The sequence below is a fragment of the Trichosurus vulpecula genome, chromosome 5 (genome assembly GCF_011100635.1).
Source record: "Trichosurus vulpecula isolate mTriVul1 chromosome 5, mTriVul1.pri, whole genome shotgun sequence".
Classification (NCBI taxonomy): Eukaryota; Metazoa; Chordata; class Mammalia; order Diprotodontia; family Phalangeridae; genus Trichosurus; species Trichosurus vulpecula.
Window position 1 is genome coordinate 254013618 of NC_050577.1, and position 27438 is coordinate 254041055.

Consider the following 27438-nt stretch of genomic DNA (forward strand, 5'->3'; position numbering starts at 1 on the left):
TAAAAAGTTTATAATGAAGATTTTTTTTTTCAATTTAAGTGCTCTGGTCAATTCAATGACTAGCAACAATTCCAGTACACTCATGAAGCATGTGACTCCCCTCTTAGAGAGGGGATAGACTCAGAGTACAGAATGAGACACACATTTTTAGAAATGGCCAACGCAGGAATTTATTTTGCTTGACTATGCATAATTGTTGCAAAAGCTTTGTTTTTCTTTCCTTCTTCCTCCCTCCCCACCGTGCAAATGCACGGAGAAGTGTGGGATGGAGAGAAAAATCGATGTTTATTCATTGAAAAAAAAACTGAAAAAAAGACTTCTCCATTGATTCATAGGATACACAAGTTTAGAGTAAGAGAGGATCATAGGAATCACTCCTTTCCTTTCATAGATAAGGAAAACATCCCAGGCTCCTTTTCATCCCGCGTTCTTTGTACTACACTTGCTTGAGTGATGGAATTTTTTCTTCTTCATAGTCATACTGGAAGACCAACAAACTATTATAAAGTTGGAATTAGTCTAATCTTCCTCCCATTTTCTTTTAATCAGCCAAAATGAAACTTTGCTTTAAGTGGAATGTTCTCCCACTAGAATGCTAGGTTGGGGGGGGGGTGGTCTAGGTATTTATGTCATGAGCAAAGGACAAAAAAACCCCAACATTAGGGAAATCAGGAAGTATGGGCAAATCTGGTCTTATCTATAAACAGGATAGTAAACAGCCTATGCGATAGGATTCTGGGGCTGCTAGAAGGATCCTGCCATCAAAACATCATCCTCACATATACCAGAAATTCTACCATTAGTGATTCATTGGTGACATTCTACCAGGTTCTTTTGAAATGAGGCTTTTAAAAGGAATTACCTGGGAGATGAGAACACAGTAAGTTTCTAGCAACTTGATGTGAACCAAAATGTCAAAGAGTAAGATTTTCTCCCTGTTTTAGGTAGAGCCTAAAGGCAAGTTTGGGATCTGGAGTCAGTCAGTCAATGAAGATGTATTAAGCTCCTACTATGTGCAAATGAAAAACATATTAAGCTCCTACTATGTGCCAGGCACTGATTGTGCTAAACATTGTAGACACAAAGAAAGAAAAATAAACAGGTCTTGCTAACAAAGGAACTCATGGTCCAATTGGAGAGATGACATACAAACTATTTACAAACAAGCTATATACGGACAAGTTGTAAATGTATTGAAAAGACCAAACCAATAAGACAGATAACAGCAACAAACAATAACAATATTTAATAGCCTTTTACTAAATGGATAAACTTGGCAAGAGCCTACATCACCACAAAGCCTGATGCTGTTCTTCATGTCCCCTGCACATATGGACACCCTTGGGACACCAACAATCCCACAGACACAAAAAAGGCAATCTGATCTGACTAGTGACAACTTCTTAATACTAGTTTGTATAGGATTCCTGATAATTGGGAATTAATTAATTAATGATTAAGATTTCCCAATAATTGGGCCTTATTGCATTTAGACTATTCTCTTTCTAGGTCTCCATGAATAAGGGCTACAGAGGCAGTTTTTAAAAATCACTGTCAGGGAGGCTACTCAGTTGCTTAGGGCCAAGGCCTGGGAAGAATAAATTATGCTGAAAACAATTTCTGTCACTTCTACTCACTTGGTTCCAGTTCTGATCTTTGGAATTTATCACGTGATTCCGAGACATCTATTTATTGCATTGTATCTATTTATTGATCATGGATACTTCAGACTTATTCACATAACCCTGTGTAGTAGTGGTACGTTGAGAATGTTTGCTCAGCCACTTCTGTTGGGCCTCCCTCACTATTACTGACTCAATGCCGAATTTGGAATTGTATTAAAGAATCTAATTCTCTCTCTATTTTCCTTTTTATTTTTTTAGCATGGAGTCTCCTGATAAAAGGCCGCAGTCTGGCAAAACACCTTAGTGCTACATCTTCCTATATATTCTCTTGGGTTACTCTCCTATCTCAATTGCTTTCTCCCAAATGCATTTCCAATGAGCGTGCCCAGACTAGCAAATGTCTGTGATAAACACCATTTGTAAAGACAAAATAAATGTTCACAAAAAAGACAGGTAAACAGATTTTTCCTATACCAAGAGAGAATGGTTTCAGGATTCCAAAAGGGAGTCAGTACAAGGGAAGAAAGGCAAGGCAGGATTACCACCTTGGGGTGTGTATTGATGGCCAGGGGCACAGAGTTCAGCACGACAGCTTTAGTTCCAACCTTTCTTTTGTCCAATCAGCCAAAATAGTTTCACTTGTGTCCCAGCCCCTTCCTTTATGGTAGCTATGCTTCTGTCCTCCCATTTCCGTGGGACTTCTCATGGCCTCCCCTGTCCCAGCCCTCTACATTTTCTACTTTTCTTATCAGGAGTAGGTTCCCCTTCGAATCTGACAGTATGGCTCAGGGTGAGCCCTGCATCTGAGCTAAATCACTTTCCTCTGACTACACTTAATGTGTGGTGTAACAAATGAATGTGCAGTTGTTGAATATCATTTTGGAGCTGACGGGGACCTTAGAGTTCACCTAGTCTTCCTTTCTCCTAATTTTAAAGATGAGAAATCTGAGAGCTAGACAGTTTAAATGACTTTCTCAGGGCTGCCTAATTAGCTAGTAATAGATTCAGGACTAGAACTAATTGAATGATGCCAAGAATAAAAATAGGGTTCTAATTTTTCTGCTTGTATTTGAGTTTCTTAGATATATTAATATGACAATTGGCTAACCTAAAATTATAAAATCCCTGGTCGAAGAGATTCCAAATTTGATTTTCTAGTAATAGATATAAGGTTTGAGCTAACTTTCATTATTTGACCTGATTATTGGCAAAGTAAATCTAAAATAATTGTTAAGACCAACTTTGTAAGAAATTTTTAGAAGAAAAGAGAATTTTTACAAGTGACCTGAGCCAGAGAAGAATTGCTCTGAGACCACACCCAAATGGTATCCGGAGAACCAGACAGCTGCATGAGATGAGACTTCAGAGCCTTAAATGGACAATTTTATTTTGCTGTTTAGTTTTTCCCTTTGTGTCTTTTATCTGTAAGGTCTATTTATCCAAGGGGGTTGCCCCCTTTGATTTTGTCAAAGGCTGTCTATCTCTCCCTTTCCCCATCCCATTGTCTCCTCTCATAAGTCCCATAGTTAGAAATCCTTACTGGAATGTCTGTCATATCAGTTAGTGATTCATTGAGGACGCGGCATCTCTCAGTAGAATCAAATGGGGGAATGAGAGAAATGATTAATAACCAATATTTTGGGGAGATTCAGAGCTCTCTCCTTCTTCCAAATTCCTGGTTTTAAAAGTTCAGTCTCTTGAAGGACATTGCTGATAATGAGATTGTACTAACTTTCTTGTTTATACAAGATCCCATCCAAATAGAAGCTACTGTGTTCTGCTCGGGCTTGGGTGGGGTATATAGCCCAAAGCTGTGGGTGATTGTAATAACAATTTAGATTTAAAGATCTTTCTCACCCATTAATAGGCCATGTGACCTGCTTACCTCACAGGAAGCCTAAGTCGCGTATGGTAGGAGGAGCTTCCTGAGAGGAAAAGGAAAAGGAAGTTATATCACAGGAAATGGTAAGAAAGAGAGAGAGCTGTTATGGCTGTTAATGGCCATTGCGACTGTAAGAGCTGGGGTAACACAAGTCGACCTCTGATAAGTGAACAGACTGTGACAGCTGTACTGTTTGTTTTGGGGAAGACCCCAGCAGGGGGTCGGAGAGGTTTTGGGATGGTGAGGCTCCATGTTGTGATATTATGTATCGCATTCTTTGCTGCTGTGATGGATTGGGCAGATGGCTCGTGGGATCTGGTTCTCTGGTGTCTGAATAAATGGTTCATTTCTTCTACCTTCTCCGTGGAGAGTCTCGGATACTTTGTGATACAGAACGACATAGCCATTTTGACAATTATCATCTACATTGTTATTGTTGCCTTACTAATACAGTGGTCTGGTATAGAGATAGTTTCTCTGTCCAAGGTGATTTGATGTCACCCTCAGCCCATCTTCCATTGTGTTGTCTAATCAAAGTTGATTGCCACCCCTCAGGAACGCTTATTCTTTGAAAGGTATATAAAGTATGAGCTCACCCCCATGATCGTCTTTGGTTTAAGAGAGATAGCCAAATGACCATCCTTTATTAAAAATATGCTGGCCTGATTAATAATTAAGTTGCTAATTAATTTAAGTTACTAATTAAGTTATTAATAATTAAGTTACCCCAAAACTATGTCTCTTGAACCTTTTTAATCGTCACACAATATGTCCTGAATCCCAAACCAGTCCTCTCTCCACTATCCTGGGTTGACTCTTCCCCTGGTACCCCACCTGTGTAGACCTGGCCAAGGTATCTTCATCCCAATTTTGGAGCTTTTATGGTAAACATAACTTTAACTTTATTAAACAATCAACTTTTTTTTTCAAAAGTACTTAAATTTTAAATTAGCCAATTAAAAAAGCCATCATGTATCAAAGTAGGATATATGTATTGCAAATGATAAAATTTGAGAGTTTCATTCACCAGCTTGGGATAACCCACTGCCTTTCTCCTTTTCTCTAAAGTGGCTACATGTTTTTCAATATGATGAGAAAAGTTTGCTACTGAATGATTTCCTAAAGATTTCCATAACACAGCTTAATCTATGGATTTAATTGAATAATTTATTTTTAAAATGTAAATAATGCTGCCAGTACTGCTGGAAGAAACCTCAGAAGCCATCTTGACCAATTCCTTCATTTTATAGGAAACTAAGGCACAGATTGGTTAAGTGACTTGCCTAGTGCCTCATTGGTAGCAAACAGCAGAGTAGAATTTTAATTCAGGTCTTCTGTCTCCAGAGCCAGGGTTATTTCCACTGCCTCCTTCATATTGCTTACTCACTCAACAAAAATAATACTGCTCAATGCAAGCCCTGACCTTCTAGGAGAAGACCTAGGCTCACTTCATAGCATATGATTAGAGCTGTTGTTTCTCTTTTAGGAAGGATTACTGTGGCTGTATCTGTCCCTAAAGGGTAACTAGGTGGTACCATAATGCATAGACCTGGAGTCAGGAAGATTCCTCTTCCTGAGTTCAAATGTGGCCTCAGACGCTTACTAGCTGTGTGACCCTGGTCAAATCACTTAAACCCTATTTGCCTCAGTTTCCTTATCTGTAATGTGAGTTGGAGAAGGAAATGGAAAACCACTCTACTATCTTTCCCAAGAACACCCCAAAATGGGGTCACAAAGAGTCAGACACGATCGAAACAACTGAACAACAACAATCTGTCCTCACAATGGTTCTCTCCTACACAATCACTATCTTTGACAGGAAAGATAACACAGGCAATTTAAATATTTCCCAGGGTGTTAGGCTGCACATGGAGATGCCTATGAGAGAGGGAGGTCCAGGCTTAGAGCAAAATGAGGGAATCATTTAAAACAGATTCAGAAGGCTAATCTGGGTTACCCAACTCCAGCTCAGCTGAGACTGCTGATGATTTAAAGTCATTACCTTCTAACGAATGTTTAGTGGTCTCGTTCCAGTACCCAGTGAACAGGTGTTCACATCACCAAACCCACTGTCACAGCTGACACTAATTAGGATACTCACTGGCAAGCTCAGCAGAAAGGCCAAGAGTTGAATGGGCTTTGGAAGGGGAATTGTCTCTTATTCTTAGAGAGGAGTCACTCTCCGGAACAGGGGTGCTTCACACTAACAGAGAAGCAGACAGGGAAATGTCACCCTATACTTTGGGGGCTGCTGGATGAAATCATGATTCTGTTCCAAATGAACTTACATTCATGCCTAAGGATCCTTCTGACTAGAGGTAGCTGACTTTTTTGTTCTGAGTCTTCACTTCTGGGAAAAGGAAATTGGGGCAGCCAGGTGTAGTGACACGTCTGTATTCTATGCTACTAGGGAGGCTGAGGCCAGTGATGTCTTGAGCTTGGAGATTCTGAGCTGCCACAAGGCTGAAGGCTGATTGGGTGACTGTACTAAGTCCAGCACCAAATAATGGTGAGGCCTCAAGAGTAGGAGTGGAGAGAAGGGCCAATAGGTTGTCAAGGGAGGGGCAAACTGATTTGGGCCAGAAATGGAGCAGTTCAAGGTCTCCATGTCAATGAGTTGTGGGTTAGGGCTGGGGAGTGGCCCTTGTGATTGAAGCATGGGTGAGATAGAGAGCTAGGGGAAGGGGGAAAGAGAAAGGGGAAAAAGGAAGAGGGAGGAGGGGGAAGAGGAGAAAAACAGGGAGGGAGGGGAGAGGGAAAGGCAGGAGAGATGAGGAGGGGGAAGGAGGGAAGGAAGGAAGGGAAGTGAGGGGAGGAGGAAAGGAGGGAGGAGAGGGAAAGAGGAGGAAGAAGGGAGGTGGAGGAGGAAGGAGGGAGGTGGAGGAGGAAGGAGGGAGGTGGAGGAGGAAGGAGGGAGGTGGAGGAGGAAGGAGGGAGGTGGAAGAGGAGGAGGAAGGAGAAGGGGAAAGGGAAGAACTGGAGAATAATTCATAGCTATTCCTTCTTTCCACAAAAATTCAAATGCTATGTATCAATAGCCACATATCTAATCCAAGTTGTACCTCTTTGATGAAGCATTTCTTGAAGTGCCTGATGGGCACACCATCTCCATGCCCTCTGGCTGGAGGGCAAAGCTATGGGCTCTGGAGACCCCATTTAAGAAGGGGGCCCAGCATGGTCTTCTCCCCATCTCTCACCAATTACATTGCTCTTGGACTTGTCCATCACGGCTCTGAGCCAGATACCTTCCCCTATCCTCAGCTTTTCAGCTTCCTTTTGTATGTTGTCTTCCCCTACAAAATCAAAAGCTATTTGAGGACAAAGACTGTCTAGTGCCTGGCACCTAGTAGGTGATTAATAAATGTTTATTGGCTATTGATTGACCACCTCTCTCCCAGGCACCATCCTTTAGAAACAGAAACTTACAGCACAAGTGAGCTTGGCTGGGCTCATAATTCAGATAAGTTGTACTAGAAAGAATTTGACCCGACACCTTCCTCATTCTTCATTCAATATCAATATATACTGAGGAGTGAGAAGTATACTGGAATAATAAGCCCTGTCCCTGTGCTTACCACACATGCAATGAACATATAAGAGAAAGATACGTAAGGGAAGCAACATGGTGCCCAAGGCTCACAACCTCAGCTGTCACATTAAAATGACTACTTAAGATCATAGGATTTTAGAGCTGGAAATGATCACAGAATCATAGTTTAAAGTAGAGATTCTCAAACTAGGGTCTGCAAACTTTTTAAAAAATGTTTTTGATAACTGAATTTCAACATAATTGTATTCCCTTATAATTCCATGGATTTTATTTTATTCATTTAAAATCATCATTCTGAGAGAGTTTCTATCTATAGGCTTCACCAGACATGTCAAACTTCACCATAACGCAAAACAAGTAAGAAAAAAACAACCCGGTTTCAAGAGAAGGTCACATTCAGGGGACATCAATGTCATGTTCTCTGTGGTAACTACATCCCTCAGAAGACTGTGTGAACTCAAGTGGTAACATTATCCCATCTTGACCTGATTGGATGTATTTTGTATGCCCGGTATAAAAATGTCAATGGAGGCCTCACAAGGCAACATGGGTGAGCATGGAAAGGAAGAGAGAGAGAAGAGATGAAAATAGGATGTATTTATAGATCATGTTATGGCTTTTCAGCAGAAGTAGCAGTAGGAGCCTTTCTTCCCTCCAGTCCCTCAGAGCAACCACACTCTTACCAAGTGCTCTATTCTTTTTTTTAAATTTAATTTATTTAATATATTTAGTTTTCAAGCATTGATTTTCACAAGAGTTTGAATTACAAATTTTCTCCCCATTTCTACCCTCTCCCCCACTCCAAGATGGCGTATATTCTGGTTGCCCTGTTCCCCATTCAGCCCTCCCTTCTGTTACCCCACTCCTCTCCCATCCCCTTTCCCCTTCCTTTCTTGTAGGGCAAGATAAAAAAGTGCTTTATTCTTGACTCAAGATATCTTACTTCCAAGAAACCGAGACTCAGTCTAATTGTGAAGTCTTTCATACCCTTCCTTTTCTCTAGCTTGGAGGGCCTTGCTCAGAAGCCACAAGAGGGAGAAGATGTGAGAGGGAGAGAGGAAGTAAGCCAATAGAGATACTTGTGAGGGTGACACTCTCTAATAGATCTGTCCATGAGTGAAAATACCTGTTTTCTCTCTCAGTATCCAGTTTCTGGGGATGAAATAGTGGTTACCTTGGGAAATGAGTAGAGTGCTTGCTACCTGACTTAATTCCTTGTTATTTACCCTTAATTATGGGGTTATTTTGTGGGGAGGCAATTGGGGTTAAGTGATTTGCCCAGGGTCACACAGCTAGTAAGTATCTGAGGTTGAATCTGAACTTGGGTCCTATTCACTTAGCTACCTAGCTACTTTTTAAAGTAATAGTTTAAACTGTTTTTAATAAAATGCCTACTGCTATGATAGAATCATTGGGGTCTTGGATCCTCCCTTCTAAGCCTATGGAGGTACACTGCCCAGATTGCCCATCCAGGTAGGGCAGTGCTGCCATCATCACTGGACAGCCCAGGCCTTTACTTCTGAAACATGGCTTCAGGTAGGCCTTGATCATCCATGCCCTAAGCAATTAAAGGTCCTATTTGGCCTTATGAGGCAGCTAGGTGGCACAGTGAATAAAATACCAGGCCTGGAGTCAGGAAGACCTGAGTTCAAATCCAGCCTCAGACACTTACTAGCTTTGAGACCCTGGGCAACTCACTTTACCATGTTTACCTCAGTTCTTCATCTGTAAAATGAGTTAGAGAAGGAAATGGCAAATCACTCCAGTATCTTTGTCAAGAAAACCCCAAATGGGGTGACGAAGAGTCAGACACAACTGAAAATGACTGAACGCCACCACCACCAACACCCCCCAAATGGGGGAGAGATAAATAAACTATGTCAAAATAAATAAAATAGAATATTGCAAGAGGAGGGGAATTAGTTAGGACAGGCCTGTCCAAAATGCAGCCTACAGTGTGATTTATGCAGCCCCGCCTACAAGCATAGAAATTTACATAAAGAAGCCGAACTACCTCAGAGCTCTCACTAAAATGTCAAATCAAAATATATTGTCTATTGTTTCAATAAAAACCCAAGGTTGGACAGCCCTGAATTGGGACATTGGGATCAATTGATTTTTTTTCCCTAGACCAGTTCATGAAATCACAGAAAGGGCAAGTTAACAGAGACAAGGTATTAATATGTTTGATGGAATGCAAAAATTTGTTACCCCATTTACAACATGTGAAGAAGTTCTCTTTGATGGAATTAGAGAACCACCAACTATGGACTGAGCAAAGATAGACCACGCTACTGGAAGCCTTTAAGAAGAGCAGAATGTGCCCTCCTGAGATAAACAGTTAAAACATAAGACTTTTGTGTGGTTTGATCCCTTGGCAACAGTACAGGGAACCAACTATGGAAGGAGGGCTCACAGGTGAGAGAGGATTGTTCTTTGCCTTTTCCCTTGGGGTACTTACTTGCAAGAACCCAAGGCCCACAGTAGGAAGGGTGGAAGAGAGAATCATCTTCCCCCACTGTCCCCTGGTAGAGACACAAGGAAAAAGGCAATCCCCTTTTAAGGACATCAACAAGAGCTGGTGAATGACAGTTTTAGGAGTGTGGACTCAAGAGTACTTCCACTGTAGGGGCAGTAGTCATATAGGCCCTAGCCCAACCTTGGACCTGTGAGTGCCGAGTTGAGGAGGGAGCCTCAGAGGGGGTTCTATAATCGTATCATGAAGAATAACAAACACGAAAAATTTAGGGAAACATGAGAAGAAGAATAATTTCAGAGAGAAGAAAGCAGAGGTAAGAGATATACAATATAAAGATACACAATTTAAATGACAAACAGTAAAAGTCAACAAAAATCAGATTATATACAGCTGATGATATTCATACTAATTTATCAAAGGTAAAGCATCTTTCTTTCTGTTAACAATAGATAAACTACAAAAAGGAAATAATTTGCACTATTAAGTCACAATCACACACAGGTAGATTTGTTCAACTGTATTGTGCTGTAACCAGAGTGACCTTTGTTTTCTTTGAGTGACTCAGCTTACCTCATTGAGCCTTGCTTGGCGCTGGGGGCTTCTCTTCCGGGGCAGGAAGCCCAGAAACCATGCCAGGAAGAAGAGAACTTCCTGCGTGATGAGTCATGGGGCTGGCTGAGGGGAGGTGTTGACTCCAGAGCCACGCCCTATTGGGTGTTAACCTAGTCTACACTAGCGGGGAGGCCAACTCAAGAACCAATCGGCCCTGGTCATTCAGGTGGTGCTTGATGATGTCAAAAACTCTATAAGAGGGGAGAAGACAGCTTGAAGAGCTCTCTTTCCTTTTCCGGTTGGCGTGGCAGCGGTGGGGAGCGTGACTCTGGGCCAGCCCTTGCTCTCAGGCCAAGCCTAGATGTTGGTAACTCTGAATTGTATTGGGTCTGTCTGTTGATATTTGTAATTTGTTTGTATTTTGGTTTTGAGGTTCGAGGTGCTGATTCTTTTCCCCCCGAACTAAATGAAAGTTCTGAACCTCAGGGTGCTGGTTTTTTTCCCCTGAAGTAAGCGAATGAAATTGTATTTGGTCTGTCTCTTGATGCTTGTCTCTTTGCTCCCCTGAACTAACTGAATGCTAACTGAATGCTGGCGTTTTTCCCCTGAACTAAATGAATGTTGTCTGTATGCTAACTGAATGCTGGATTAGAGTAAGCTGGTCAACCCCTTCACCATGCTTTCCTTGTTTAAGCAGATAAAAAGAACCTGTGCTTTCCTGGCATCCCAGCAGCCCCCTGGGTGCTGGCTGTGGGGGGGATCTTATGCCCCCACAGAAGCTGCTAGCTGGGTTATTAAAACATGTGCAAAGTACTTGGGGGGAAGGAAACTGTATTTTTTTTTGAGAAGTGCCTATTGTAAAAATTTGTTTTTACTGAAGATGTATATGTATTACAAGGCTTTTCTTTTTCTTTTTTTTTCTAATTGTAGGTAGATGTAAAGGAGATTAGGGGAGAATAATAAAAAAGGAAAAAAAAGATAAAGAAAGGAAAAAGAGGGTCATTGAAGCATCTTTTTTTTTTTATACACAGGAGAAAACAGAAGAAAAGTAAAAAATAATCACAAATGCATAGGACAAGGGACAGCTAGGTGGCACAGTAGATAGAGCACAGGTCTCAAAGTCAGGAAGACCCGAGTTCCAATTCAGTCTCATACACTTAGTAGCTGTGTGACCCTGCCAGGGCAAGTCACTTAAATGTGTTTGCCTCAAAAAAAAAATGCACAGGACAGCTTTAAAGGTTGAGGCAGCTAGGTGTCACAGGTGTACTTGGCCTAGATCCAGGAAGACTTGAGTTCAAATTGTGCTTCAGATATTTTTTAACCTGTGACCTTGGTCAAGTCATATCAGCTCTGTCTGCCTTCCAAGGCAATCGTGAGGATCAAATGAGATAATATTTGTAAAGTGCTTATAAGGCACAGTGCCTGGCACCTAATAAGTACTTAAGAAATGTTTGTTCTCTCCCTTCTTTCCTTTGAAAGTTACATGTTGAATTTATTATAATTTAAAAAGAAAAGTAAGTTGCAAATAACATGGATCTGAAGTTTAATGTAATTTCTTTTTCCTGTTCTACTATGTACATGAAAATTTCCATTTTATTTGGTGTTTGTTAAGTTTAGAATAAAAAAAACCCAGAAAATTAAAGGCTTACCACTGCCACCATGTGACCAGATACCATGTGGATGCCTTCCAGAACTATGCAGGATTCTGGTGTCTTTTTTTTTTTTTTAAATCACTAGCAAGAGCAAACAAAAGCTCCAGTCCTTATGTCAAAAATACATCAAAAGACTTTCACAAGTCCTTGGGGAGATTAGCCGAAAGAAGCAGCCACCCTTTCCTGCATTCCTCCCAACTGTTCATCAAAGGCACAGTTACCAACTGTGGGTCTGATAAAAGATCCACTATCAGGATAGTATTCACTCACTTGGTACAGACTTACTATAGCAAGTCAACCATCTACCTGAATGCACATTGCAAGAGAAGAGAGGAGGAGGACTTTCTGTCTCCCCTTTTGATATCTCACTAAATGAGTTGCCAGGGATGCTGTGAGGTTTGTACAGCTTAATATGAAAATTCTCAAAGCAGCATGCTCAGTAAGATCAGCAAGAGACTGCAGACACAGGGGCTATGAATTTTAATTCCAGCTTTGCTTCTGTCTTGCTGTGATGCCCTGGGGTTAATCGCTTAACCTTTCCTTAATCCTCAGCAAAAAAGGGGAGAAATGAATACTAATTTATTTCATAGGACTGCTATCAGGTCCAACTAACAAAGCACTTTTAAAATGATGTCAGATTGTTAAAACTGTGTAATCATGACTTTGGAAAGTGAATGCGATATCTAGGCCCACTAGCTATAGTAGGTCTGAATTCTCATGGAAGAATGTTAATTTCTGGATTTTCTGTAAACACGAGCCTTGCCAAAAAGCAACATTGTGGATTTTCTAGGGACAGAAAATGTTTAACTGGGAGAAGAGTTTTAGGGAGGTAAGAAATATACCTGTCCTACCCCCACCACAGAATTCAGTCATTATTGATGAGGTTTTACAGTGGTGACAAGGTGTTAAACAACTATAAATTTTCTGCTACATCTGGGGAATGTCTTTATGAAATGTGAACCCTTTTTCTCTGATGGAATTAAAGGAAGCGACCTCCTTAGACAAATAAAAATTGGATGTGGCTTTGGAGGGCTTTAAATAGCTAAACTTTGGATAGTTAGAGAGTTAGCACAGCTGTGGAGGAGACCTTTACACTTATATCAGAGGGTAGCAAAGGGAGATAGAGGTGTTTCTCTCCTCTCCCCTCCCTCCCATTGGCCACGTGGATTTGAAATAAGGCTACTCAGCCAGTAGGAGACACCTCATCCAACGGTTTGAAAATATATCATTTATAGAGAGGACAGACAAAGCATAGTGGAGCTATACCTGGCAAGGGAGCAGACACACACCTTCCTGATATACGCCAATGCAGAAACAAAGTTATTTGAGGGAAATAGCAGCTTTAAGGGGCTAGATCCCTGGCAGCAAAATTAGGAAGAAGAAAAAGAAAAAGAGAGCTGGCTACGGGCTCAAAAGAGAGTCCCTGGCAACCAGGAGTCAAACTTTGGAAAGAAGCAAACTTTGGGAATCCAGCTGAGTAACATACCCAGCAAAGATGCTACATCCAAAGATTACTGCACAAGGATTCTATGGAAAGGACTTCCAGGCAGGAAAGTACCAAAGATTGTAAGTTGTCTTTGCCACGCAAGTATCCGAAATGTTTGCCTGGCTACCACCATACTGGAAGTTTGAGCCCACTCTTCCCATAGACACTGTGTGGATTTGTGGGAGTGTCTACCCTAGGTTTGTGGGAAGAAACTTTTATAGTTATTATCACTACTTTTTACTATTATTTACCATGCCATCTTAGTAAACATCTTTGCTAAGAGCAAATTGCATCACCTGGCTGATTGTTAATGCAGAGAACATCAGTAGGGGCTCATGATGTATAGTAACTACAGTAGTAGCAAGATAGCCACATAAGATTAACCTGAGAAGCTGAGGCAGTGGCTGTCCTCTGGGGACCAAACCTTGGAATGTAGGTGAATTTGGGAGTACCCCAGGGAAGGTAATTCATATGTAGCAGAATAAATACAAAAAGGTTAGCATACTAATACTAAAATAAAGCCAATGAAAATTCTCCTTAGGTAACATCATGAGATTTAGTACCTCTGAAGACGTCAAAAATACTCTATATAAATATTAACTATATAGGGGCAGGTAGGTGGCACAGTGGATAGAGACAGAGCCTGGAGTCAGGAAGACTCATCTTTCTGAGTCCAAATCTAGCCTCAGACATATACTAGCTATAGAACCCTTGGCAAGTCACTATAACCCTGTTTCCTTCAGTTCCTCATCTGAAAAATGACCTGGAGAAGAAAATAGCAAATCACTCCACTGTCTTTGCCAACAAAACATGAAATGGGGTCACAAGGAATCAGACACGACTGAAACCACTGAACAGCAAAATCTGAGAGAAACATTTTAACTTGGAAAAGGCGCAGAATAAAAGATTGGAGCAGATTTTGATTAGCTCATGGGTTAAAAGCTAGAAAGGACCTTTGAGGGTCAACTAGTCCAAGGCTCTCATTCAATAGATGTGAAAACTGAGGCTCAGAAGTGAAGTTGCTTGTGGTTGCAAAGGTAAGTAGAAGAATATAAAACTGAACCCGGGTCTCCTGACTCTTGATCAAATACGCTTTCACTATACCAAACCGTCTCAAGTCATGCTAGACTCTTTTTGCTTTTGTTATCTATGGCAAGAAGGCGTCTTTGATAATTTGATGGACCAGGGATCTCACTGGTATAGGAACTCCCTCCAGCGACGCAGACCGCAGTCCATCCATGTTCCTCTCATTCAGCAGCTCAGATCATCTACTTACCTCTGATAATGAAAGTGAGGGGGCATCTCTGTACACCATAAGGGATTGACCAAGGATGTTTATGAAATTTACCTTGTTATGTTGCCACAGATGACAGAGCATGGTTCAGCGCTGTGCAAATACTGAATGGCTCTGGCCACTCCTATCAATATACTGAGTCGAAGTTGCCAAGAAAGTGGAGAAGTATTATCCTAAAAAGAGAACTGTAGTTAGTTTGGTTGAAGTTCAGAACTAAGGGCAACATCTAATAATATTTATTGTTGTTGGGTTTTTATTGTTATCATTTGTTTCAGTCTTGTCCAACTCCTCGTGACTCCATTTGGGGTCTTCTTGGCAAAGATACTCGAGTGGTTTTGCCATTTCCTTCTGGAGCTCATTTTACAGATAAGTAAACTGAGGCAAACAGGGTGAAGTGACTTGGGTCACCCAGTTGGTAAGTGTCTGAGGCTGGATTTGAACTCATGAAGATGAGTCTTCCTGATTCCACACCCAGTGCTTTCTCCGCTGCGCCACCTACTGGTTCCTCTAGTATATTAGGCATTAAAATGAGACTATCATAATGGGAGCAAATTGGGAGAAAAAAAAAACAACTTTACAATCCAATCTCAATTATCAGTGTTTCCTATACTCATGTATGTATTAAAATCCTTTATTTCTCACCCATGATGTTCAAGGGCCTTATGCCAGCCAAATCATGGTTTGTTCAAGAAACGTCAAATGGTTTTTAATAACGGCTTACATAAAACCTAGTGAGATAAATCTTGCTGCCGAATATATACATATATATATACATATATACACATATATGTATACACACGTGTGCATACATATATCTAACTTTTGAATTATCTGTGCCAAACTCATGTATACATTTGAAAATTGACTCTATTTGTCTTTACCATATCACAGCATTAGAACTTAGTGTTAGTAGGGATTTCAATGGCCATATCTAAAAGGAACCCTAATATAGCTGTCAAATAGTCATCCAGCCTCTGCTTAAGGACTTCCAATGGGTGAGAAACTACCCTTATATTAAATCACCTAGTAAATGCTGGCTGAATGAACTTAAGGCAGCCCATTCTATTTTTTTGTTGTTCGGTTGTTTTTCAGTTATGTCCAACTCTTTGTGACCCCATTTGGGGTTTTCCTAGCAAAGATGCATTTCCTTTTCCAGCTCATTTTACAGATGGGGAAATTGGGGCAAACGGGGTTGTGACTTGCCCAGGGTCACACAGCTAGTAAGTGTCTGAGGCCACATTTGAACTCTGGAAGATGAGTCTTCCAGATTCTAGGTTTGGCACTCTATGCACTATGGTACCACCTGGTGGCCCACTTTTTAACATCTCTAATTATTAGGAAGTTTTTCCTGATATCAGATCTAATTTCACCTCTTCACAAAATCCACCCAGTACTCCTTGTTCTGCCTAATCGTTCCAGATCAAAAAAGCCAAATCCCTCTTCTATGTGACAGCCTTTCAACTACACGAAGATAGCTATCATGTATGCTCCCTGAGCTGTTTCTTCTCCAACATCCTTAGTTTCTTCAATCTACTCTCATGTTACACGTAACATGGACTCAGTGTTCTTTGGGCAGCTGGGTGGTGCAGTAGGTAGAGCGCTATGCCTGGAGTCATGAAGATCTGAGTTCAAATCTGGCCTCAAACATTTACTATCTGTGTGACCCTGGGCAAGTCACTTAACCCTGTTTGCCTCAGTTTCTTCATCTATAAAGTGAGCCAGAAAAAGGAAACCCCAAGAACAGGGATTGCTTTTTGCCATTCTTCGTATCCCTAGTGCTTAGTATGGTGCCTGGCACATAGTAGGTGCTTAATAAATGCTAGCTGAGTGACCGAGTACTAGGCCACTGCATCATTACGGCATGGAGATGACCTTGCTCTCTCAAAAGCTATGCCAGGAAGGAAGAAGCTCTCTGGGAAGGGTAGGAACATGGGTCTGGCAACAGATAGCATATTTATTGTTTCTGGATGAGTCTGATCGCAGAGAGGCTTATCATGGAGAGAGCCACAACAGCTTTGAAAAACTGTCTGTCCAGGGACAGCATGTGATATAGATGTGTTACTCAAAATCCATGAGATATTGAAGAAAGTCTTGTCATATCACCCCTTCTAGATGGTAAGTTCCTTGAAGTCAGGGACTGTGTTTTATTTCTCTCTATCACTGCTACATTGTCTAGTATAGAGCCATGTATTTTTTTTTCCCATCAGAATTATCATTCCACGAGTCTAGGAAAGATCTGGTTAAAAAAAAAAAACCCTTCCTCTTACAGGAAATCAGCATTTGTTCTATAATTGCTTCTCTACAATACAGACATGCTGCCATGCACATAGTAGGTGGCTGGTAAATGTTTTTGAACTGAATAAAAAGTATCTCCCTTCTTGGATCACCACCTTGTTGTGGCAAAGAGACTTGTGTGAAACTATAAGCTATGCCATACAGTGCTGCTCAAGATGGACAGGTCATAGTGGAGAGTTCTGACAAAAGGTGATCCACTGGAGAAGGAAGTAGAAAGCCTCCCCAGTATCTTTTCCGGGAAAATCCCACGGATAGGTCTGGTGTGCTGTGGTCCACAGGGTCATGAAGACTTGGACACAACCCACAGCGATGACAATGACACTGATGATAGCACCAACAAAATTATCTGTGTTAAGGGGAAGCATGGCAGAGTGGATAGAGATCTGGTCTCAAAGCTAAGATGACCTGAGTTCAAATCCTGTCTCTGACACATACTGAATGTGCTACTCTGGACAAATAATTTAGCCTTTCAGGGCTCTAGGCAACTCACTAAGGTGAAATGTAGAGAAGCTACCGACCTGCATTGGTAGAGAGAGTTTCTGTACCTGGGAGTCTCCTAGACCCATGAAGTCACAAATCTAGTCCTTATCTCTATAATTTATACCAATAATTTGGGGTTTGGAATAATTAAATAACAAGGACAAAACTGAACTTTTTTTTGACAATTCTGTCTTAGAATTCTCTCTATATTCATCTATGTCTCTTGATTTCCTTGGATTCCTTCAAGTCCCAGCTAAAATTTTACCTTTTCCAAGAAACAAGCCTCTCTTGATTTCTCTTAATGCTAGTGTCCTTCCTCTATTGATTATTTCCAATTATCTTGTCTATATATCTTCATATATATATATCTTATATATATCATATATAATATATACATAGTGTGTGTATACATATATATATGTCTTTATATATCTTATATATCTTGTCTGTCCATAGTTATTTGCACATTGTCTCTCCCATTACACTGGGAGCTCCTTGAGGGCAGGGACTGTCTTTTACCTTTCCTTATATCCTCAGCACTTAGCACAGTGCCTGGCACATAGTAGGTACTTAATAAATGCTTATTGATTAAGTGACTGACATTTAGGTCTGACCCATGTTTCTTATTTATATGTAGTTACTTGCCCCATATTCTTATATATACAGTTATCTCACCCATGAGAACGTGAGCTCCTTGAGGTCGGGAAACTATGTTTTTTGCCTTTCTTGTATCCACTGTGCTTAACAGAGTGCCTGGTACGTAGCAGTCACTTAATAAATGTCTTAATAAATGTCTGGAGAACTGTTCTGCTTCTATGCAGAAAGAAATAAATTCTCTGGAGTCCTCTCTAGAGAGGGCTTCTTGCTTGTCTCAGAGGGATGACAACAGCTTCTTGAAATCCTGTAGGTCAGAGAATTGGGCAGAATAATGAAAAAGACTTACTACACACTGCAGCCTGTCACAAAGCGATCCATTGCTCATGTATGGATAAACAAGGCAGAACCTCTCATTCTCCATAAAATACGCAACCAGTTCCAGGATGTTTGGATGTTGAACCCTTGAGAGAAAAAGAGAAGTAAACCACAGAATTTATTCAATCCACATGAAACATGATTTTTGAAAAATAAATACCACTTTAATCTCAAGGGAAAAGGCAATTTTAAAGCAAGAAATAAATGGGAAGGTGGCTTCATAGCACTAGAGAGAATGCAGGATTTAGAACCAGAGGACCAGCATTAAAATCCTGGCTTGATACTAATTCTGTGATGAGTTCAATCTCTGGGCTTCAGTTTCCAGTCATGCTGGCTGGGGCAGCCAGGTAGGGTAGTAGATAGAGTGCCAGGCCTGGACTCAGAAAGACTCTGCTTCCTGAGTTCAAATCCAGCCTCAGACACTTCCTAGTTGTATGACCCTGAGCAAATCACTTAACCCTGTTTGCCTCAGTTTCCTTATCTGTAAAATGAGCTGGAGAAGGAAATGGCAAACCACTCCAGTATCTCTGCCAAGAAAACCCCAATGGACAATGTCCATGGTGTCACATAGAGTCGGACATGATTGCACAACCAAACAACAACGTATAATGGTATGCAACTATAATTCATCACATTTCCCAGAAGACTAAAAAGGAATTAACAACCAGCAGATGGGGTAGTAGAAGAGGCACTGGTCTAGGAGTCAGAAGATTCTGTCACTTATTTGCCATGTGACCTTGGAAAAGTCATTTGAACATTATGGCACTCAGTTTCTTTGTTTGTAAAACACAAATAACAGTATGTGAACTAATTATGATACTGGGTTGTCATGAGGAAGAACTTTGTACAGAAGAGAATAAGAGGGATGGTGAGGAGGCACTGAATGTCGATGGCTTTCTCAATGAGGTTCGCTAAGAAAGGAAGAAGAGACTGAAGATGACAATCAAGGATGGCAGGATCTAATAAGTTTTTTAAGGATAGGTGAGACTAGATGTGTTTGTAAGTAGTGGAGAAGGAATCAGTCAGTAGATAAGAAGAAATTGAAGATTACAACAGAGGAGAACAATTGGAGGGATAATCTGATGGAGGAGATTGGGAGGGATGTACTAGGATCAAATATTTCGAGCCATGGGATAGTATTGAATTAGTACAACCCTCTTATTTTACAGATGAAGAAACTGAGGCACCAAGGTTTACACAGGAAGCAAACGGTAGAAGTGGATTTAAAACCTAGGTCCTCTAACTCTAAATCCTGTGGTCTTTTATTTTTAAATAAAATTTTACTGATTTTTTATATCACATATTTCCCAATGTATTCTTCTTCCTTCCTGGAGAAGCGTCCCTTATAACAAAGAATTTTTTAAAAGAGGGGGGAAAAGCTCAGTTTAGCAAAACTAACACATCTTAAAAGTTTGCTATTATGTTCAGTGTTCTAAACCTATATATAGTCTCCCATCTCTGCTAAGAGAATAGAGAGAGCTCTTCTTCTATCTCTTTTTGAGGCCAAAGTTAGTCATTATAATTTCACTGCCTTGAGTTTTTGTTCTTTTATATCTGTATATATTGTTTTAGTCATTGAGTATATTGTTTTCCTGGTTATGCTTACCTCGCTTTGTATCAGTTTAGACATCTTCCCATTATTCTGTGTACAAATTACATATATCATTTCTTACAGCACTATAAAATTTCATTATACTCGTGGTCCACAATTCACTTAGCCATGCGTATGTAAATTTTAATCACTTTTCTTTGCATAAATCCAAATTGCTTCCCAGAATGGTTGGACTGATTCACAGTTCCACCAACAATGTATTAGTGTTCCCATCTTCCACAACCCCTCCAACGTGGACTATTTCCACTTTTTTTCATCTTTGTCAATTTTCAGAATGTGCTATAAAACCTCAAAGTTGGTTTGCTCTGTTTTTCTCTTATCTGATCTGAAGCATTCTTTCATGAAATTGTTAAGAGTTTTCAATTTTTTTGAGAGCTATTTGACCACATACATTGATCACTTATCTATTGGGGAATGACCCAGCATTGTTTCTTAATACAGCATTTATTACATCGCCAACAGAATGTGGTGTTACATTCAGATATGCTGTGTGAAAACAGTACACATTTACTGAGCAAACTACTTTTAAAAACTACAGACTGCACAATTTTCCATCAAATGTTATAGATTCAGTTAGGAGATTTCTGATGATTATGACAAAAGACATTTTTTCAAGTAAATAAGATAATCTAATGTAAAAGAGAATTTAAGAAATTATGGTTTCTTCAGGCTTATGATTCTCTCTAGAGAACTTTTTATGAATCGATGAGCAGATTATACATCTCTCTCTCTCAGTAGTTTGGGATACATTGTAACTATATTATGAATTCTCTTTATATATGACATAATTCAAAAATAATGCAGTTTAAATCAGCATATTTCCCCTCTTAATTTAATTTGAATGGTCTAGAACTCCATATTGAAAAGACTTATCAAATTGGAGAGATATTGAAAATATAAGAGAATATGCACATGACTAGTAAAGTTTGATGCAAAAAAAAAAAAGGTTTCTATCAATGTAAAACACACAGTTAATGTTGCTATCTGGTGTCGATTATATTTGCGGCATCTTGTCCTTGTGCCTACTCAGAAACATAATGATCCAGGTTCCTGTGAGACTTTCAGAAAAAGATATGAAAAAGGAAGATATGGAATAAATATTAAGTACCTGTCTCTGGAGAGGCAATAGGGTGGGGTGTAGTGGAAAGAGTCCTGTATTCTGATGTATATTGAAGTTCGTGTTCTACTACTGGGGGCAGAGGCCTGAAGCAAGTCATACCCTTTCTGGGCTTTATCTGTAAAATTAGGGAGCTGGACTATTGATAACGGTGAAGGTCTCTCCTAGGTCTGTATACTAGAATCCTGTATATAAAGGTGAAAATAGGGGACAGCTAGGTGGTGCAGTGAGTAGAGCACCAGCCTTAGAGTCAGGAGGACCTGAATTCAAATCTGGCCTCAGACACTTGACACACTTACTAGCTGTGTGACCTTGGGCAAGTCACTTTACCCTAATTGCCCTGCCTTCCCCCCTCCCCCCAAAGAAACTAATACTAGCTAGATATTTACCAAGTCAGGTATAGCTCTGTCCATTACACCAAAGTATAGTAGGGCAGCATTTCTATCTTTAAAAAAAATTTTACACATCTTTTGTTATTATTGTCCAGTCATGTCTGAGTCTCTGTGATGCCATTCTGAGGTTTTCTTGGCAAAGATACTGGAATGGTTTGCCATTTTCTTTTCCAGCTCATTTTATAGACGAGGAACTCAGGGTGAAGTGGCTTGCCCAGAATCACACAACTAGTGAATGCTGTTAGGGCAGATTTCAACTCATGAAGATGAGTCTCCCTGATCCTAAGCCCGGTGCTCTATCCACTGCCCAACACTACCTGCTTTTGTTGTTATATCACCTGTATTTTCTAATATAACCCTCCTAGCTTCTCCTACTATAAGGGAGCCATATCTTATAATAAAGAATAAAAATGAGGAAAAAATATGAGGTCAGCAAAACTAACAAATACATCAAAAACATTTAAGAAAATGGGAAATTTTCCATACCAGTCTCTCGCCTCTGCAAAAAGAGCAGAGAGGTATCTCTCATATCCCTCTTATTTCTAGATAGGAAATCGAGTTTGGCATTTAAAGACCTTTACAACCAATGAACTTTTTCCACCTAATTATATACTGCTTCCTTTTTTGTACCCATGGTTCAGCCAATCTGGCCTTCTTGCTGGCCAACAAACGTCACTCCATCTCACTTCTGTGTCTTAGCCATAGCTGTCTCTCATGTCTTATTTCCACCTCTTAGAATACCATGTATCCTAAAAGACTAAGCACGAGCACCACCTTCTGCATCAAGCTTTTCCTAATCTTCCCCCACTACTAAATTACCTCATATTTATTTTGTAATTACACTGTATATATTTTTGTAAATATTTTGTCCCTTGATAGAACGTAGGCTCCTTAAGGGAAGAGATGCTTTTATTTGTTCTGGGTAGCCCAGTGCCTAGCAAACAGTAGGCACTTAATAAATACTTGCCCATTAATAACTGATTGACCTACATGACCCATTTGGAATGACAACGATCTGTTACTATAATTTTAAGTTTAGGAGTGGATGGGACCATATTGTATTTTAAAACAAAATGGTCTAATCCCTTCATTTTGCAGATGAGGAAACAGGCCTAGCCTAGAAAGGTAAAGTAATTTATTCAAAGTCATATCTGATTGCTTACCATCCTAGGAAGCGGGAGGGGAGAAGGGGATAGAATTTGGAACTCAAAACTTTTTCTTAAAAAATGTTAAAATTCGTTTTCACATGTAAGTGGGGAAAAATTTAATACAATATATTAAGGAAAATTTGACCTAACTTCCATGGGTGAAGTGGTTAGGTCATTACTCCCACCTCTTGGTGATAACATCCGTATGATCTTCCAGAGTAGAGAAAGATATAGCCCTGAGTGCTGCCCAGATCCAGATTAAAATGTAATTGGGAAATATTCAACAAAATAAATAAAAATACAATATGACATCAACAAAAAAAATTTATTCAAGGTCGCATAGATACTAAGTGGCACAACCAGGATTTGAATCCATTATGTTAGACTCCACATTGAGTGCTTTTTCCACTGTGCCATGTTGCCTCATACATGTGAGCATATATTAATATATGTAAAGATTGCTATAGCTATGAAAGTACCTATCTGAATATGTGTATGTCTATATACACACATATTCTAGACCTTGTAATTCAGAAACTAATAATGCAAATCAAGGAAAGGAAAAAGTGTCTTTTACCATGAAGGATAATCATTTCTTAGTTTAGGTAAATTAGCTAGGTCTTCCTCACAGAAGTCATTACCAGACAGTGCAGCTGAAACTCATATACACATGCCCTTGTGAAACTTAAGTATTTTTTCATTTATTCATTCCTAGCTATGAAAAGCTTTATTGAAGACATACTATCATATTTAGAAACAAGTGATTACAGTAACAGATGAACTATAAAGAAGTTCAAAATAATTAATTTGCTAATTGTTTTTCCCTTAAGTGGAAAGATCTGATTTTACAATTTAATTACTCAAAGAAGGAATACAATCTTGAGAGAGTGGCATTTAACTGTCAAGACTGAAGTGAGACTGATTGAGGTACAAAGATAAGGAGGTTAAAGAAAACTTCTTTCCTAAGGAAACTGTTTTGGATCTTATCTTGTAAAGAGAATTCTTTAAAAAAAAAAAGTGGCTCCCATAATGAGAGAACTGAATGGCGGAACCGTGCTTCCAGAATTAAGGAGAAGTGAGAAGTAGCAAGTAAGCACCTAAGCTTTATGTGAAGGTTAACCCTAAAACCCTGCTACAAATAAAGGAATAAATGAACTAGAATTTCAGCTAGATATTGAAAGACAAGTAGGATTTACGTAGACAACAGAGAAAGGGAGCAGGAGGAAGGAACTGAAATATGATGGAATACTTTGATCCAGCAATACCACTACTAGATTTGTTTCCCAAAAAGATCATAAAAAAGTGAAAGGCACCCATGTGTACAAAAGCATTTATAGCAGCTCTCTTTTTGCGGTGGCAAGAAATTGGAAATTGAAAAGATGCCCATCAATTGGGGAACGGCTGAACAAGTTGTGGTATATGAATGTAATGGAACACTATTGTGCTATAAGAAATGATGAACAGGAGGATTTCAGAAAAACCTGGAAAGACTTATATGAACTGATGTTGAGTGAAGTGAGCAGAACCAGGAGAACAATGCACACAGTAACAGCAACACTGCGCAATGGCCAACTTTGATAGACTTAGCTCTTTCAGCAATGCAGTGATCTAAGACAAGTCCAGAAGGCTCATGATGGGAAATGCTATCCACATCCAGAGAAAGAACTATGGAGTCTGAATGCAGATTGAAGCAGACTATTTTTTTTCTCTCTTTTTCTCTCATGGTTTTTTTCTTTTGTCCTGATTCTTCTTTCACGACATAACTAATGTGGAAATATGTCTAATATGATTGTACATGTATAGCCTATACAAGATTGCTTGCCATCTAGGTGGGGAGGAGGGGAGGGAAGGTGAAAAAAATTTGAAACTCAAAATCTCATAAAAGTGAATGCTGAAAACTACCTTTACATGTAATTGGAAAAAATAAAACGGTATTGAGTGGAGAAAAAAATATGATGGGATAGCACATTTTAAAAAGAGAATTAAAAATTTTATCCTTAAAATTGATGCTATGGGAGAAGCGGCAGCGGCACCGAGCGGAGGAGGCAGCAGCCGGCGTGGGAGCCAGAACGGGGCGGGCACCATGGCTGGTATCACCACCATCGAGGCGGTGAAGCGCAAGATTCAGGTTCTGCAGCAGCAGGCCGATGACGCCGAGGAGAGGGCCAAGCGTCTCCAGCGGGAGGTGGAGGGGGAGAAGCAGGCCCGGGAACAGCTGAGGCTGAGGTGGCTTCCTTGAACCGTCAGATCCAGCTGGTAGAGGAGGAGCTGGACCGTGTTCAGGAGTGCCTGGCAACAGCTCTGCAGAAGCTAGAGGAGGCAGAGAAGGCAGCTGATGAGAGTGAGAGAGGTATGAAGGTCATTGAAAATCGGGCCTTGAAGAGAAGATGGAGCTGCAAGAAATCCAGCTGAAAGAGGCCAAACACATTGCAGAGGAAGCAGACAGGAAGTACGAGGAGGTGGCCCGCAAGTTGGTGATCATTGAGGGGGACTTGGAGCGCACGGAGGAGCGGGCCGAGCTGGCTGAGTCCCGTTGCCGGGAGATGGATGAGCAGATCAGACTGATGGACCAGAACCTGAAGTGTCTGAATGCTGCTGAAGAAAAGTATTCTCAGAAAGAAGACAAATATGAGGAGGAGATAAAGATTCTTACCGATAAACTCAAGGAGGCAGAGACCCGTGCCGAGTTTGCTGAGAGATCGGTAGCCAAGCTGGAAAAGACAATTGATGACTTGGAAGATAAACTGAAATGCACCAAAGAGGGGCACCTCTGCACACAAAGGATGCTGGACCAGACTCTGCTTGACCTGAATGAGATGTAGAAACCCCTTTCCCCTCAGCCCCACCCTGTCGCTGCTCCTTCCACTGACTCTGACTTCGCTGGAGGCCAGCCTGCCTGAAGCTGACCTTTAAACTTTGGGCTGATCTTTAACCTGAAGCCTGCCTTCTTCTCTGGGTCCTTGCTTACCCTCTCCCCACCCCACCCCTACCTCCAACTCTCCATGTCAAGTTCACCAAACTGTCTCTGCAGCTCTCCCCTAGAGATCCCAGATGGACTAAGGGCTGAGCACTTTTGGGAACAACACTTAGGGGAACACGAGCACAATGCAATAGTGTCTTTAAAAGCATGTTGTATGATGTATACATTTTGTAATTACCTTTTTTGTTGTTGTTGTAGCAACCATTTGTAAAACATTCCAGATAATTCCCCAGCTCCTTGGCTGCATCTAATCCCTTTTCTTCCTTTTGGATGGTAAATCTTTCTACCTAAACAATGCCCCTTCTCCACAGAAGAGGGAAAGAGGTGTTAGCCTGCCCTACTGAGAGCTGAACATAGCTCAAGAAAAGACTCCACCAAGGGAAACCTCAATGTTCTGTACCAAGCACCAGCCAAACCAGAAAGGTCATTCCTGGAGGAATTTGCCAAAAATGAGTGCTATTCAGGTTTTCAGTTTTAAGGTATCTTGGGGTGTTTTTTTTCTTCTCCTTTTCTCTCTTTTAGACATTTGCATCAGTAGCAAACAAGCAAATTACATAGACAAGACCTCTCTGAGACCAAATTGTCTTCCCTCTCCTCATTCACTCAAAGAATGGATCACGTGCCCCAGAAGTTGGAGTGTCTACTGCTATCCCCACTTCACCTTCTTTGAAAAATAACGTTTTTTGCCACTGATTAGCCAAGTGAAATTCATCTCATTACCCATTCCTGGGTCTGAAGCTGCTGCCTCTAAAAGTGCCATCTCATTGTGCTTTATATCACTCAGTGCTGGAGAAATCTTGAATAGCTTGTGTACAAAACTTTTTTTAAAAATTTTATATACATTATTTTAAACACTTTTATTTCTCTCAGGTGGGGAGCATCAGGACCATCCCCACCCCACCCCACCTCCACCCCCATTTGGCTGTGAGTACTCGGTCTGCAGTCCATGGGCTGGCAGTGTGCTGATCTTTTTTAATTCCTTTTTTTTGGGGGGAGGCGAGGTTTCTGTGAGGTCTGTGTTAGGTTTGCAATGTGTAGCTTATTGGCTTAAATGTACTCTCCTTTGGTGTGGTCTATTTGGGAGCCAATCTGGAGAAAGAGGAACCAATAGTGCAAGTGTTTTGATACTGAAAATTGACAAAATGTCTTTTGAAATAAAGAACCAGTCCCTCCACCCTCAGAAAAAAAAAATTGATGCTATGGAGAACAGATAAGGAAAAATTCCTTCCTTTTTACCACAGAAAAGCAGAATGCAACTAGAGCACAAGGTTATATACACTGTCTGATGTGATCATTGGAGATTTTGGTTTTTTTTTTTGTTTGTTTGTTGGTATTACAAAAGGAAGCGGTCAATGTGGCCAGGGATAGGATTTTTTTTTCTCCAAAATAATTATGATGTAATGATAGAAGGCAACAATTAAGCTTATTTAAAAAAAACGATTCTCAAACTCTTTCCTTCCCTTTTATACCATATACGTGAATGTTTAAAGATGAACTCTTGGTATTCTGATTGTTGGTCATGGGACTAAAGACAAGAAGTAGGCCTGAGGTTTTTGTTCCCACTATTTGCTGGTTCTGAAAACATCTGAGAAAAATACTGTCTATACATAAGAGGTGATGAGTAGTCCTTTTCAAACCAGGCTACACAACTGCTTTTCTATAAAAACGGAGTCACTGGAATTTGTCTCCAAAGGCATCCAGACTCAGGAATGAATTCCCAGAAAATAATACATATTTCAATTGCACTTGATCCTTTTGCCTAAAATTCAATTTTTAAAGTAAAAGTGAGGTTGGAAAAATATATGTAATAATGCATACTGGTATGTGTCTAATGAAGAAGATAAGGAAACCCTAATGCTACACAAAACACATCACAATACAGTGTTTTATAAAATATTTGACATCCTACAATAGTAATAGTT

The 27438-nt window shown here is 40.3% G+C and overlaps 1 protein-coding gene and 1 pseudogene across 2 annotated transcripts in view; one reads left to right on the top strand and one right to left on the bottom strand.

Moving 5' to 3' along the window:
* Nucleotides 1-27438, bottom strand: part of IRAK3 (interleukin 1 receptor associated kinase 3) — a 121893-nt gene that overhangs the window by 10929 nt on the left and 83526 nt on the right. For both annotated transcript variants that reach the window (XM_036759277.1, XM_036759276.1), the window contains exons 7-8: nt 18239-18353; nt 14575-14693 (exon numbers count right to left, since the gene is read on the bottom strand). In XM_036759277.1, coding sequence (XP_036615172.1) covers nt 14575-14693; nt 18239-18353 — 234 coding nt within the window. The remainder of the gene's footprint in view (nt 1-14574; nt 14694-18238; nt 18354-27438) is intronic.
* Nucleotides 24613-25446, top strand: LOC118850083 (annotated as a pseudogene).